The 14,784-nt window shown below is 40.4% G+C and overlaps 1 protein-coding gene across 1 annotated transcript; it reads left to right on the forward strand.

The window, feature by feature from the left end:
* Nucleotides 1-1,589: 1,589 nt before the first annotated feature.
* Nucleotides 1,590-14,431, forward strand: rgma (repulsive guidance molecule BMP co-receptor a). The gene is made up of 4 exons (XM_078256927.1): nt 1,590-2,052; nt 6,341-6,456; nt 8,601-9,118; nt 11,462-14,431. Exons 1-4 carry the CDS (start codon nt 2,039-2,041, stop codon nt 12,164-12,166), a joined length of 1,353 nt encoding a protein of 450 aa, XP_078113053.1. The 5' UTR covers nt 1,590-2,038; the 3' UTR covers nt 12,167-14,431.
* Nucleotides 14,432-14,784: the final 353 nt, after the last annotated feature.

Below are 14,784 nucleotides of genomic sequence, written 5' to 3' on the forward strand. Positions count from 1 at the left end.
AATCAGTGAGCCAGTCTTTTCTGGATTTATATTACTTTTATATCACAAGGTTTGAAAAATAAATTGCTGGATTGTCAGGATCAAGGAGCTTGTAATCTTTTTTACATTGGTCTCGCAGGAATTGTGTGCTCTCTGGTAGTTTTATCTTCGGTTTCTACCTTTATATAGTTTCTGTTTTATTTGCTGAGGCAGCCTGAGTTTAAGAGATTTTTATAATGGACTAAATCACAGGCTACTAAAGGAAACTCACAGAGAGCTCCAAGGGTAAGCATTACTAAATGCTTCTTTCATTTGAGCCTGTAACAGTCACATGGCTGTCACTGATTGTTCTGTAAAATACAGCAGACACTGAACTGTAACACTAAAAAAGTGTTTTATTAATCTGGATATGTAAAGCAGATCTGCTGTGTTAACTCGCCATAATACCTCAGCAAGGCAGCGTGTACACCAGCTGTGTTTGAGATGGGGCCGGCATCCGGCACCTCTAAAACCATTCTTTTCACACCGGGGTGTCACTCTTTCATGTTCTTATGTTACATCAGTGTAAAATATGCTGCCTCTCAGTGGCCATCTGGAAAGGGCAGGTCTGGGCTGTGATAGTAAACGAGTGGATTACAGGGGTCAGTTTCTTGCTGGATGCACAAAGGGATGATGTAATGTAACAGCTCTGTCGGTAGCTGCATGCTAACAACATCTACTGCATCATCGTTAAGGTGAAATCACAGGGGTTTCAACTATCAGCTCTGCATGTCTGCTGGATTGGACACAGTGACAACACTAAATGAGTCATTCTGCTGCTTCACTCGCATACTGTCAGCCTCTGCCCTCTCTGGTGTGATGGATTTTCCTAATCAGAGGGAAACTTGAGCAGAGAGAACCAGTTATTTTGTACGTAGTGGAGGCTCTAAAAGCTGAAGAGGAAAAGGGGGAGGGTGGTGGTATTTTCCTGCATGCAGTCCTATCCTATAAAACACAGGTGCAGCCTCCACACAGCCCTCTCTGCCTTTGAGCATACCCCACCCCCCTCTCCTCCCTGCAAAAGTGTTTGTCCATCTGATCCTCCAATAAATCCTGATTATTACGGATTTGTCTTTTTCCAACCTGTGATTTACAGAGATGAGGGTCTGCTAAATGTTAATCTGGTGAGGGTGTAGATCTGACAATGGGGGCTATTTGTTGGAAATCAAAACCACAAAGTAATAAAGCAATGTGTAAATGAAGTCTCAGTTCAATTCAGCTTTATTTGAGTTGTCAAAGGTGCAGAAACTTCTATCCAAATCCTGCAGAACAGATATAGTCCATATTCTGAAATAAGGCAAAAAAAAAAAAAAAATAAGGCACCTATCACTATCCAGAAATGACAAGCTGACAATACATGGCTTTCACTTGCTTTAACAGAAAATAACAATCAGTGTTTTTAACTCCAGACTGAGGACTCTCCCAAAGAGAGAACAACTAGTTCGGAAAAAGGGGGGTTTCACAGCTGAGATTTGGGGCTCCCAGCGGCGTCATGCAGAGCCGATCATTGTCTCTCTCACACTTTCTAACTAGCCATTTCACAACATCCAGACAGCGGATCGTACGCAGCAGCAGCAGCAGCAGCAGCTTTGCCCTCAGGGCTTTTTTCTCCCCGACGTCGACCATAGCTAACAATTTGGATTCAACGCGCGGATGAGGGCAATTACTGGACTTAATCTATCATAATGTCTCCTTTCCGATCGACCGATAGTCAAATGAGTTAAGCAATGGCTGCAGAGATCTGAGCCCCCCCGGGTGCGAGAAGTGGCTGTTTAAATGAATCCCACCTAAAAAAAAAAAAAAAAGCACTTTCATTTCACCGAGAAGCAGATCGGTGGACATCATGCATAGATTGGCGGATTTAACACTCAGAAAGCTACTGAGTGCGTTTGATTTCGGATTACAGTGACACACAGGACGAGTTTTTTTTAAGGGGGAGATTTTTTAGGAGTCTGCTTCCTCTCGCTCCTGTTCGCTGTCCTCCGGGTTCCTGCAGGACTCCCAGAGTCGCGGAGAGCCCATGCAGCCGCCAAGGTTGGTTTGTCTGTTAGTTGGAGACTTATTTAGAATTTTACCATTATCTGAGTTTACGCAGGAGTCTTGCCAGTTTTTGCTTTGCTTGCTGGGGTTTCAAACTGTATCTCTATGTCCTAAAATGTGTGTATTTTTCAGCCAGATGTACAGTCAGGAGAGCTGGATTTCTGCAATATTAAAAACGTGATCAATTTGGTTGATCCAAACAAGAAAAAATGCATAACAACTGTTATTTGACTCGTGCCTTTTGAAGTAGCCTACTATAGGCTTAAGTTAAGGATGCAGCACAATTTTATTTAGCCTACCATTGTATCAGCATTTATTACAGCTACTCCCAACCAGAAATGCCGTTGAGGCTACTTCTATCTGACACGGAATAAAAAGGATGATCTTGTTCAGAGCAGTGCAACAGGACAAATGCGCAATGCTGGCTGCACATTTACACATTTGAAATCCTAACTGCATGACAGCTTGCAATTAGACCAATAACCTAGCTGTCTATAAATCTCAAATGTAATGACAGGTTTGGTTGTCCTCATAATGCCATGTGCGTTTGTGTCATGATTTGAGGTTTCATATCAGAGCTCACAACAAGCGCCATCTATTGGGGAAAAAAAGGATCAGTCCGCTGTCACCGTCAAGACAGACAGATGCATAGAAAAATGTAGGCAAGTGCACAAAAATGACCACTGAAGAAGAGATGCAACAGTTCACCATTATTACTTACATCAAATTTAGGTCAAGAAAAATGTCAAAACTGTGTCATGTCTGACAGGTGATATCAGAGATTTAAAGCAGCACCATAAAACGTTATTGGATTGTAGCCCACCTACTGAATTTATGGAGTTGTTTTATTGTTATATTATGTCACCTTTACCTGTCACAGCATGTGGAGCTTATGCTGTGCCCGATGTCTCTATAGAAATCTCTCTGTGGAGATGTTTCCAAATTCATACATGGTTCATCATTTCCATACATGGAGATGTTAAACCCCATAGCTAAAACGCATTCAATTAAAAAGCAATCCAACAATCTGTTGATTGATCGGTCACTAAAACGATCATCTAAAGGCCAAAATACAGCTGATAGCATGATGGACATTTGATGAGAAAGGGCTATTGAATAGACGAGATCCTAACCTAATTTTCAGTCAAACCGATCAAATTAGCCTTCAAGATGAGAATTAGGGCTGCGGCTAATCATTATTTTAACATTTGAAAAAAAAGCTTACAGAACTTTTCATGACAAATTACCGGTCTCAAAAAGACAATTCTAAAACGAGTAATCGGCTAAGGATTTCTTTTCAACAGAGACACTGACGACCAATTCACCAAATAACTATATGAGCAGGGGCAAAACATCCCATATTAACATCTTGATAGTAAATAATGTACAGACATGTTGCATCTTTGTCTGCAAAGTCACTGCAACAGGTTTCAAATGTTTAATCGGCACCATCTACTGTATTTTCCAGATGTGATAAAGAAACAATAATTCTGAGCTTTTTCTAACCAACAGTCGTCTGACACGTACATCTGTCACACTTAAATATATCTGCATCTTAGCCCTTATAGTGTTATAGCTGAATTTTATTCTTGAGTTTGCTTCTGCATCCGCAGTGTCGCTGCTAAAAGCCCAAAAACAATTCCACAGTCCATCAAAACACATCAGAGAGCAGCGTGTACCTTACAGCATGCAGTCATTCATTTTTAGATGGGAATTAGAGCTGGGAATCAGTCTGCACAGGGCCACCCTTGTTGAAAACATGTGTAGGCTCAGACCTCATTGTACACAATCATATCCATCATCCATGAGAGGGACAGCATTCACAAAGACGTTCACCACACTATGGAAAAATACTATACAGCCAGCCAACTTGAGTGCGCAGCCATCTGTCTGGGAGTATTTTGGTTTGAATAGCAGTAAAAGACAGGAGTAGTGTGTCATTTGTACACGATAATCAAAGGAGGTGGTATTATGCCTTTTAGAGGAGGGGATCGCTGCCTGCTCTTCAGGTAGTGGAAATGTATTCAAATCCTTTAAACCAACATGCAAAAAATACTCAACAATACAAAAAAAATCTTCTTTCTAATTGTTGATGTGTTAACCTGCGTACATGTACTTTGGTTTTGGCTTTGATTACTTCATGTACTGTTGGGTGGTTTAAACTACAGCAAGGCATCATGGTTGGTTTTGCAAGTTTAACCATTATATGCTGGGTAACTGGAAACTATTGCCATCAGTAAAAAGTACAATATTCCTGTCCAGCGCTGTGTCATTGAGAACACACAGCTCATTTTCTTTGTGTTTTCTCTAGCAATTTAACAACCTGAGGATGAGTTTATATAATATCAAGTTTGATTTGATAGATTATGTTTTGGAGGTTAACCCTTTCAAATCCAGTTCCCCCATTAATATTCCCCCATCACCTATAGCCTAGTTTGTCTGACTGACACATGGAGCTGAAACTATTAGGCGATTAATCAATTAATGAATTGGCAACTATTTTGATAATTGGTGTTAAGCCATTTTTGAGCAAACGTGTCAAATATTTGCTCATCAAACGTGTGGATTTAATGCTTTAGTCACCTAAATATCTTTGGGTTTTGGACTGTTGGTTGGATAAAACAACCTATTTTAATCTGTCAGCTTTGGCTTTGGGAAACTGTGATGGGTTTTACAGACAAATAAGTTGGCCTAATCAAGAAAATAATTAGCAGATTAATTTGATAATAACAATAATTGTTAGTTGCAACCCTAATTATTAGGGGTTCTAATCATGTCAAAAGTTTTATTGTGATACGATATATTGATTCTTTGGACAACCATATGATCCCTACGATCGATATGAAATTATCATATGCCCATTTAACACAATCAATTACAATAATATTAACTCACAAAAAAACAACTGACTTGACAATTTCATTACTGAGCTCTTTTAGACATTTAAATGAAAAACAAACCATTGTTTTTAATGAAAAGAATAACATATAAAGCGAGAATTTCAAAATAAAGGCATATCTTAAAGATGATTTGCATCGATGATATTGGATCGTTTATCATTGAATCAATATATTGATCCAGATTGATGTATTGTTACACCCCTACTGATTATGTATATTCTGTAACAGCTTGTTCCAAATCTAGTTTATAGGTTACATGATGCCTACAGTGAGTGAAACATTTAAACCAAAGGCTCCATGTTTTTTGGCTTCACCACTTAATCAAATGTGAATATTCGTAATGTTTTGTGCATAATTTTGTACACATTTATCCAACATTAGCCTAAGCCTGACAAATGTGATATCTTTAGAAATGAGTTAAATTGACCTAGCTACCAGTGGGTCTGTGGGATTGAAGAGGTTAACTTGGCTTGTAGCCACCATTTTAAGTGATGTAGGCCTATAACGTTACATATCGTCACCTTCCTAAAATAATGGCTTAAGTCATTTTTTCAGGTTTTTCAGAAAACACAAAAAACTGAACGGCCTAAGTCACACGCTTGACATAGACCATTATACTAAAGGAGTAGAATCTCATGACCTGTTCTACTGAGGATGTAGGCAATTTTACCAGAAGTGGCAAGCACCATGAGGAGATGATTTAGGCAAAAAAATCATTTTAGTCAAAAAATTACATAGGCCATTATTTTAGGAAGGTGACGATATGACAGGTTTAAACGTGGTTATGAGTGCTGATACGAAGGGTAAAAGCAGATCATTTACTGCTTTGAAAATAAACTTGATGTTTGTTTATATTGATTGGTTGTTCTCCTACTCTTTCCCCTGCATTGATCTCCGCACACATGCTCTGTGGAGGGATAACTACGATTTCCTTTTCACGTTTCCCCTCCACAGCGAGGTTATAGCTGCAAATCAAACCTTTCTTATATGGCGTTGTGGACTACCACTTTGTGGATCTTGAAGACTCGGTCGTCGTCGAACAAGTCTGCACATTATAGTTGTAATTTGAAACTTGGAGAGGGGGTTTAAGGGCAGAACAGGCAGCCGTGATTGGTTCAGTGTGTCCGCTGGCCCACAGAGGCTGCACCTTCTCGACACTCCCTAAAAGGAAGATATATTGCCTGGCTGCTTTCAGCCGTTTGTCCCGCACTGAGTGCCGTTGAGTTAACTCTCATAGCTGAGCGTGCAAAAAACGTTTTGCCAGATAGTGATGAGAAGAAGGGACCGACTTCAGACCTCATTTATGGACTTGTGTTTTCTCAACAAGTACTCGGCGGCTCTAACTCTTCTTTCACTGTCTTTCCTAAATCCGGTTTGACCAGGGAGAGGAGTGAAGTGCGACCCCGAGCTGGATGGATGGTTATGGGGAAAAGAGGAAGACCCTCGGCGCTAGACGTGTGCAGAGTCCTCGCGGTGTTTCTCTCACTCTTCCCCTCCGGTAAGATGCTACTTTTAACTTTTGAATTAAAAAGTAAGCAAACAGTAAAAGTTTTAAAAAGTAAGTAAATAGTAAACGTTTTAAAGTAAACGTTTAAAAAAGAAGGCGAACCTCTGGCATGTCACCGATATGTTGTTGAATTTTATAAATCATAACGTAACGTTAGTTTAGTTTTAGTTTTAGTTAACTAGCTAACGTTAACTCTCGCTACTTTTTCACATTGCACCATCGTTGCAAGGTTCGGTCGCTATTTATTAGCCGACATATTTTTGTTATATCATAATTGAAGTAGATCGAGTTACTTAGGCTACCCCACAAATGCGATTTTTGCTGAAGTCTGCAAATTGTTATAAAAAATAGCGAAATATTTATAATTCAAGCATTCATGCAAATAAATTGGAATCCCATCAAACTCAATACAAAAATGATTAAAATCTACTAGCTAGATCACAGAGATTTAGGACGAAGCGCTTAAGTGCAGACGTCTGGAGAAAGTTGAAGGTTTGGAAAATATTACAACAGGCTTGAAAGTGAACAACCATGCTATTACAGCGCACACTTTGATTAGTTCAAGTAACCTAGTACTAGTCAGTGTTTCATTGTAGGCTACTTTATTTTATTAGTGCAAGACAAAGCAAAGTGAGAGGTCTTTTGGAGCTGCTGCAGCCCTCAACCCTTGATTTTGGGGGGAAGGGGTGGGGTGCATGCCTCAGTATTTCACATTAGATCCTTGAAAAGTAATTGTGCTTTTCAAACTTTAAGTTGGGTTATTATGAGATTTTTTGATTGTTGCCCTTGAAACCTTTTTTTTAGCGAGTATGCTTGTGATTGTGATTGTGGTTTGAATGTGCCTGTTACCTTGTTTAAAGTCCACCATAAGATCTAAGATCTTTCAAAAGGTCTAGTGAACTGCAGCAGCCAGTGCCAGTGTAATGTTATATTAGACACCCACAATTTTGCGTTTAAATTGACTTAATAGCCTTGTAATTTGACAATACAATGGTTGCAATGGGTCACTTTTTGCAGTGGGGAAACCTCATTCAGCTCACCTTGCACGTTTGCCAACCCCTTATCAGTTTTCCTCTTAAGTCACTTACTGTCAACAACAAAGTGATAATGCACTGATAGTTGATATCAAGATTGGTTTATTGCCATCTATCAGATGAGTGGTAAATAGAGAGCGATGTGGGGGTTGGAGAGAGCTGCGGTGAAGCTTTGAGGAGGGATATTGTTTAAAGTGTGACTTCAAAGTGTTGATATGGCTTCCCCCCTTGACACTGGCTGAAAGTTCTTACAGCCCATTCAAATGAATGCTCTATTAGTCTAAGGTAATACTAGTCAAACATAGTGTGGCAACATGGCATCCTGAGAAATGTTTGAACAACATTTCTGTAAAGAGTTGGCCGGATGTGGCAATAAAGCTGGAGACAACAATCTACAGTCAAGCAGCGTTTATTATCACTAAAGGTGTAGATTAAGATCCCAAATGGCATTTTTACTTTAACATAAACCAGAAGCCACTGGGTGTGAAGTACACTTCTCTACAATAAACAGCAAAGTTAACTTATATCCAGGTTGACCCGAGGGAGGTTCAGATCTGCGTTATGGTCACTATTTGTGTTTCAAGCTGTGAAAATATATAGATTTGAATAGATGTTATTGTTATTTTTTTATGGTGTACAAACAAAACTCAGAAGCAATATATCATGGTGCTTTCCTTTTTTATTTCCTTTCTCTAGCCTTTTATTGTGTTTAATGGGCCTACATTTTGACCAGATGCCAAATAGATAATAGACAAAACAATGTGGCAAAATACAGTATAAGAAATACTGCTTTGTTATTATTATTATTATTATTTATTTATTTATTTTATTATGTGTATAATTAGAATGTAACAATAGTATGACTACATTTGGCACTGCCGCCTAACAATGACTGTATGGGCATTCATTATAAGTTGAAATAGTTCTTGATTATTCTTGCTTTAGATTTAGTATTATGTAAATCTGTGTTTTTAAACTACCATCAAATAACAGCCAAAGTGTATTTATAACTTTTTCTGTGTCACATTCATGTTTCCAAATGACATCGTGGGCTCTGGTTTTCTTCTTTTGTTCAAACTGTATCTTGATCCTCCCTGACAGTGAGTCTGCAGTGCAAGATCCTCAAGTGTAACTCAGAATTTTGGGCCTCCACCTCGAACTCTGGACCGGAGGAGGAGTTTTGCACAGCGCTGCGAGCGTACAACAGCTGTGTACGTCGGACCGCACGAACCTGCAGGGGGGACTTGGCGTACCACTCTGCCCAGCATGGCATAGAGGATCTAATGAGCCAACACAACTGCTCCAAGGAGGGGCCGACATCCCAACCACGTGCCCGCACCCCACTTCCTCCTCCACCCCCGCCACTCCTGCCTGACAGTCAGGAGCGCTCCGATGGCCCGGAAGTGTGCCAATATGAGCGTAGTCTTCCACGCAACACAGCGCCGCCCAACTACACTCACTGTGGCTTCTTTGGAGACCCACACCTCAGAACATTTGGTGACGACTTCCAGACGTGTAAGGTGGAAGGAGCCTGGCCGCTCATCCACAACAAATACCTGTCTGTCCAGGTGACCAACACTCCGGTGGTGCCAGGGTCTCTGGCCACCGCCACGAGCAAGGTGGGGATCCTTTCTGTTCACCCTGTGTGGATGTCGATATGGTCTACTTAGGTCAGAAACAATAACTATTGGTCAACAGTCAGTCAACTAGGGCTGCATCTAAAAATTATTTACATTTATTGACTCACTTGCTGTTCATTTTCTCCATTTATTAAGAAAAAATGTCTATCACAATTTCCATGGTGACATCTTCAAATGTCTACCAACAGTCCAAAACCTCAATATTGAGTTTACTATCACATAGGACAAAGAAAAGGCAGTAAATTCTCACATTTGACAACCTTGAACAAGGACATTTTGGGCATTTTTGCTTGACTAATTAATCAATCAACCAGTCGTTTCAGCTCTACAATCAACAGAAAATCATTCAGAAGCTATTGTGATAATCAGCTAATCAATCAAGTAATTTATAATGCAAAATGCCAAAACATTTGCTGTTCTAGCATCTTAAATGTGTATTTTTTCTGTTTTCTATCATTTTTTATTATGTTTGGACTGTTGGTCTGACAAAAAAAAGCAACTAGAAGACTTGTGCTCTGGAACATTGAAACAATTTGGCACTTTTCAATATTTCCTGACATTTCCTAGGCTACATTCTTTTTTTAAATGAACAAATGCATCTATGATTAGGATAATCTTTAGTTGAACCTTGCTGCATTGATGTATCATGTTCGTTGTTGGTGATTTTTTGTACAGAACATCTTGTTGTTGGTATTTTTGTTGGTGTGAGTCTCTTCTTTCATGTGGTTTGTTTGTGCAAGCTGCTGTGGGGCTGCTTCTCTGTCAAACTGTGGACTCTGGTTAGTGTTTGGATGAGGTCCATAATGAAAGATAATGAAGCCAACCCCAGCTCAATAGCAAAGATCTTGATAAGCTTTATAAATGATATGTTAGAATTATAACAGCAGTGCTGCATCAAATGTTAACACAAAGCTCCATTTTCACTTTTAACAGTAGACAGCTCAGGCTGATGTTTGTCCTACTTAACATGTAGCTCACACTGAGCACGTTAAGTTAAGAAATGTTGTGTCTGTACATAACTGTAGCTATTTTGTCTACGTTATGAGATATGTTCTTATATAGCTTAATCAGCAGTGCATTCCTAATTATTGTGATTTTTGATTAATGGTACATTGGTTAGTTTGGATGGCTGTCCCTGGAATGGTTTTCAGTAGAACTTGAGGTCAAAAACAAAGAGGTAGGAGTACTTGTAATTGGCAAAGTTTTGGTCCAGATTTGGCAAAGTTTTGATAACAATGATTGAGTATCATAACTGAAGTATTTAGACTGAGGCATAAGAGGACTTTGTCCTTAATCACATTCATTGAAAGTACAATTTTCTGCAATCAAGGTTTCTTAATGATACTCTATTAAGCATTTGTGGGGTTTTTTTTAGCATTTTTTATATTGTTATTCTTGGAAGCAAATGAGACAGCTTTTTAAGGATCTTGATTCTGGACAAAGAGAAAGCAAGGCAGCAGCCAATGCCACCTGTGCAAACAAGGCCCCTCTGGTAAAATATCTGCATTAGCAGAACTCTTTGTTGGTGCATTGCTCTCGCTACAGCAAATAAAACTGTCTGGTTATTTCCATCTTCATTCTGATGGAGGGATAATAGAGGCATTTTTCTTCTGTTTGTTTTCATGAAATGCTTTAGGAATGAGCCAGGGAAAAAAACAGAAGTTAATGTAGGTGGGAATTGTTAGCCGAGGGTTAGGGGAATTGAGACAGAACTGGTGCAACAGATGGATTTTCAAGCTAGTAGAGTATTCCGTAGACCCCCTCCCAATCAAGCAGACATCGGAGTCCCTAGGCTGTCCTGGTATCGCTGCTTTGACACTGGCTCATTGCTGTCCTGATGAAACCAAGCTTGCAGAGTCCTGACCAGTCTCACTTAATTAGCTGCAGAGTATATCGCTCTGTCCTGGCCCAACGCCACTCCCTGGAGCATAGTTCTGGGGTTCACAGTCAGGTTTTTCAGCACTATGAATGGATCGTCTTTGTGTCTGCAAACTGAGGCCTGATTTTACATGGCCGAGACTCATGTTTTTTGAGGGCGTTTACCTTGGCCTCCCCCATGTTGAGCCAGGGCTGAAATATGACACTTAAGTGGGGTGGTGGGGTAAATGGCACATATTGCACAAATTTGTTCTTAATGCAAAAGTATAAGCACTTTCCTTTCTAAATCTGATGTTTACATTTACTGCAGTCCACTAGGATTCTCTATGTGATCAGAAAAACCCAGCAACTAATGACTACTTGCATTTGTGAGAATCTTAAAGGCACATATGATCGTTTATGCTCAACGTTAATGGCATTTCTTTTTTTTCTGTCCTCCTGCAGCTGACAATCATCTTTAAGAATTTCCAGGAATGTGTGGATCAGAAGATGTACCACGCAGAGACAGATGAGCTGCCAGCTGCATTTGCAGATGGCTCCAAGAACGGAGGGGATCGACACGGAGCGAACACACTGCGCGTGGTGGAGAAGGTTCCTGGGCAGCATGTGGAGATTCAGGCCAGGTACATTGGAACAACCATAGTGGTCCGGCAGGTAGGCCGCTACCTGACCTTTGCTGTGCGGATGCCTGAGGAAGTTGTGAACTCTGTGGAGGAAGGTGATAACCAGGACTTGTACCTGTGTCTTCACGGCTGTCCTGCAAACCAGCGCATCGACTTCAGGAACTTCAAGGCTCGAGCAGCGGAGGCCCAGATCGCAGGCAGGACCAGGAGCGGCACCGCGGCACATGGCTTTACCTACCAGTCCGCTAAGGTCAAGTGCAGAGAGCGGCTCCCAGTGGAGGACCTGTACTTTCAGTCCTGCGTGTTTGATCTCCTCTCCTCTGGAGACATAAACTTCACCATGGCAGCCTACTACGCCTTTGAGGATGTAAAAATGCTCCACTCAAACAGTAACAGACATCACATCTTTGAAAATGATGCTTTTATGAATAATGCAGCACAGAGGGGCAAAGATTTTCTTTCACTCCTCTTCCTCAATGTCCTTGCTGTCTTGTTGTGGATTGAGTGTTGCCCAGTTCATCTATAGTCCCTTTTACAACAGTTTCCTCATGGTGTATCTGTTGGTGAGTTTTAGAGTACCATCGCTGTGTCGTACATCGGCTCCTCTCTTCTGCTCTGGTTCTGTGACGTGACCGGTGGCTTGCCAGTACGGTCATCCCAGCCCTGAGTCTCATTTTAGTTTTGTCATGTCTTGACTTCAGTCTAATGACAAGACGAGGTCCCCGTGCTCCCACCTATCATCACATGTATTTAGCTGCTTCATAGGACTGGTCTTTGATGAGAGCAGCGGTGAGAGACCCCAGCTACTCCAGAGCTCAGGATATCCACCTGGGATTAAATCCCACATTCTCACTGGGCCTGCATGCCTATGGGAAGCCGGACAAGATGATCTTTTGCAGAAAGAAGAGTTTGCTGATCCTCCCTCCCCTGATCCACTCATTGGTGCCAAGCCAGTGAAGCCCTCCGTGGCTCATGTGGCGAAGCGAGGGGACCTGACAGGGGCTTTTGTTAACCTAAGGCCAGAAGCAGCTCTATGTTTGATTAGTTTCCAGCTTTGGAAAAGCCTGAGCCTTTTGGAGGAAGCACTCAGCCAAAAGGATGTCAGAGCAGCGTCTCCAGTTGTCTGCTGTGGAGATTAATGGGTCATATTGTTAGGTTGTGTGTGTGTGTGTGTGTGTGTATGTGTGCCTGTGTGTACATTAGTACAATATGTGTGCAGAATTCATCATCTGTGGTTGATTATGTGTGTTTGTGGGTGCCGGAGTCCAGAAATGAGATAACAAACCTCCAGTGGGAGCCATCTTTCCCATGTCTTTCTGTTGCACCCAAAATGTCAGAAATAGAAAAGACGAGGCGCTCCACAGTCTGTCAAAATGGCCTCTATCAGCCAAGTAGCAAATCCCAAAAGGGAACTGATAAAAAAATAATCTTGTTTCGTTTTCAGTGTCATACAGCCTTTCACTCCATTGTTTGAGCTGACATGTTGATCAGACAGTGTTTTGTATTTTACATCTGTAATGTGAATGTAGCTAACAAGAAAAGCAAAAGAACGTAATGGGCACTCAAAGCGTTTACAGACAGTAGATTAGCCAATCAAACTAAGACACCTCTTTGATAGCATTTTGTGAATTTAACCCTCCATTTCAAGTCTCAGTGATGTAGTTACTAGCTGTAAAGACGTCACCTCTAGTCAGTTTAGCATTTTATAGACTACCAGTGTGCTGACCTGACTGTGGCTTTGTGCGTAAATGATAAGCATATGTCTGTAGACGTGATTTCATGGCTTAAGTCATTGCCAAAGAACAAGCCCCTGTGCCAACATTTCCCTCACAACTGAATTTCCATCATTCAGTCTTAAACAATTCACATTAGGGGGGTTCTTAACTGTATATAAATCGTGTTTGTGGGTGATTTGCAGTACAGTAACACACTGTAAAAGCCACATTAGTTTCCGTTTTAGCAGTCTCACCTTTGCGTTTCTTGTGTTTCATGATAACACTTTCCATTTGAACTTTGGCTCTAAACTGCAGTATCTGGTAATGTGTAAGTTATCCCTGTAGATACAGTTACTACTCGGGCTCAGTTTAACTGTCATATATCCTTTACACTGAAGTATTCGGCAGGCCTTACTACTGCTATTTGGAACATGTATTGGTGCAGTTTGACTACAAATAATCATACAAATGATTGTAATGTTGAATCTTGTGTTAATAGATGTAATTTGTGTTGTGAGTTTTGCAGTATATGGTTCTACAAGTGAAATGTGAGATTGTACATGTTTTGTGAGTTACAATTTGTATATTACCAGTTGTGTTTTGAATTTATCACTCCTGTTTTTGTACATCAGATGTTTTGGTGAATGTGAACCTTTTTTTATTTGAAATGGGATTGTTGCAAAAATATGAACACCACAGAACAAAATATTCTTTACTATATATAAAGTATACCCACCTAGTGTTGAAGTGGAGGAAGTGATAAAATGCTGGTTGTCATCACTTTATATAAAACATGCTGAAAGCAGTCCACCTTATCTAGAAAGGGAATGTAGGAACATGTTCTGGGGCGTTCATGTTTTTGAATTTAAAGCACTTTATGTTTTCTTTTACAGTTAGCTCTTATTGTTTGAAATTCTATGTCAGACTTGTAATGGTAGAAAAGAGTTTTAAAAAAGTAGCTGAATGAGAAATGCCAGAAAGATCGAACTGTGTTTGTATGTAAAGCAAATGTGGTGCCACATGCCAGCTGTTTATAATGTAAATTATTTATTGAATAAAAGAAAATGTCTTGTTAATGAGGTGCCCTCTTGTCTCAGTTGCTGTGAGAGCAGTTTTTGAAATTCACCAGTGTTTTCGCAACAATCTGCAGTGTTTGACTGCCCCCTGCTGTAAAGATGCAGTAATGAAGGTGAGCAGATGTTTGTGGTGAGACGTCTCAAGACTGATTTTGACAATCTTTTTAAAAAGTAAAACTTAAAAGCTAAAAATTGACTTTAGCAATTTTTTTAAGTGCGATTCTTCAGTGCAGACAAATGTTAATATGGGATTACAATCATGTCTACCCACAATTGCCTAGCTCAAGCACTGAACCAGCCAATAGCGAACCTCCAAAGGTGTCCACTTCATGCACCCCATGTCATGATTAAGA

This window comes from Sander vitreus, chromosome 8 (genome assembly GCF_031162955.1).
Source record: "Sander vitreus isolate 19-12246 chromosome 8, sanVit1, whole genome shotgun sequence".
NCBI classification, from domain to species: domain Eukaryota; kingdom Metazoa; phylum Chordata; class Actinopteri; order Perciformes; family Percidae; genus Sander; species Sander vitreus.

Bases quoted from the DNA above. Each gene is read 5' to 3' on its own strand.
- rgma (XM_078256927.1), top strand. The intron at 6,457-8,600 runs GTAAGATGCTAC...CCTCCCTGACAG, and splicing joins TCTCTCACTCTTCCCCTCCG to TGAGTCTGCAGTGCAAGATC. The intron at 9,119-11,461 runs GTGGGGATCCTT...GTCCTCCTGCAG, and splicing joins TGGCCACCGCCACGAGCAAG to CTGACAATCATCTTTAAGAA.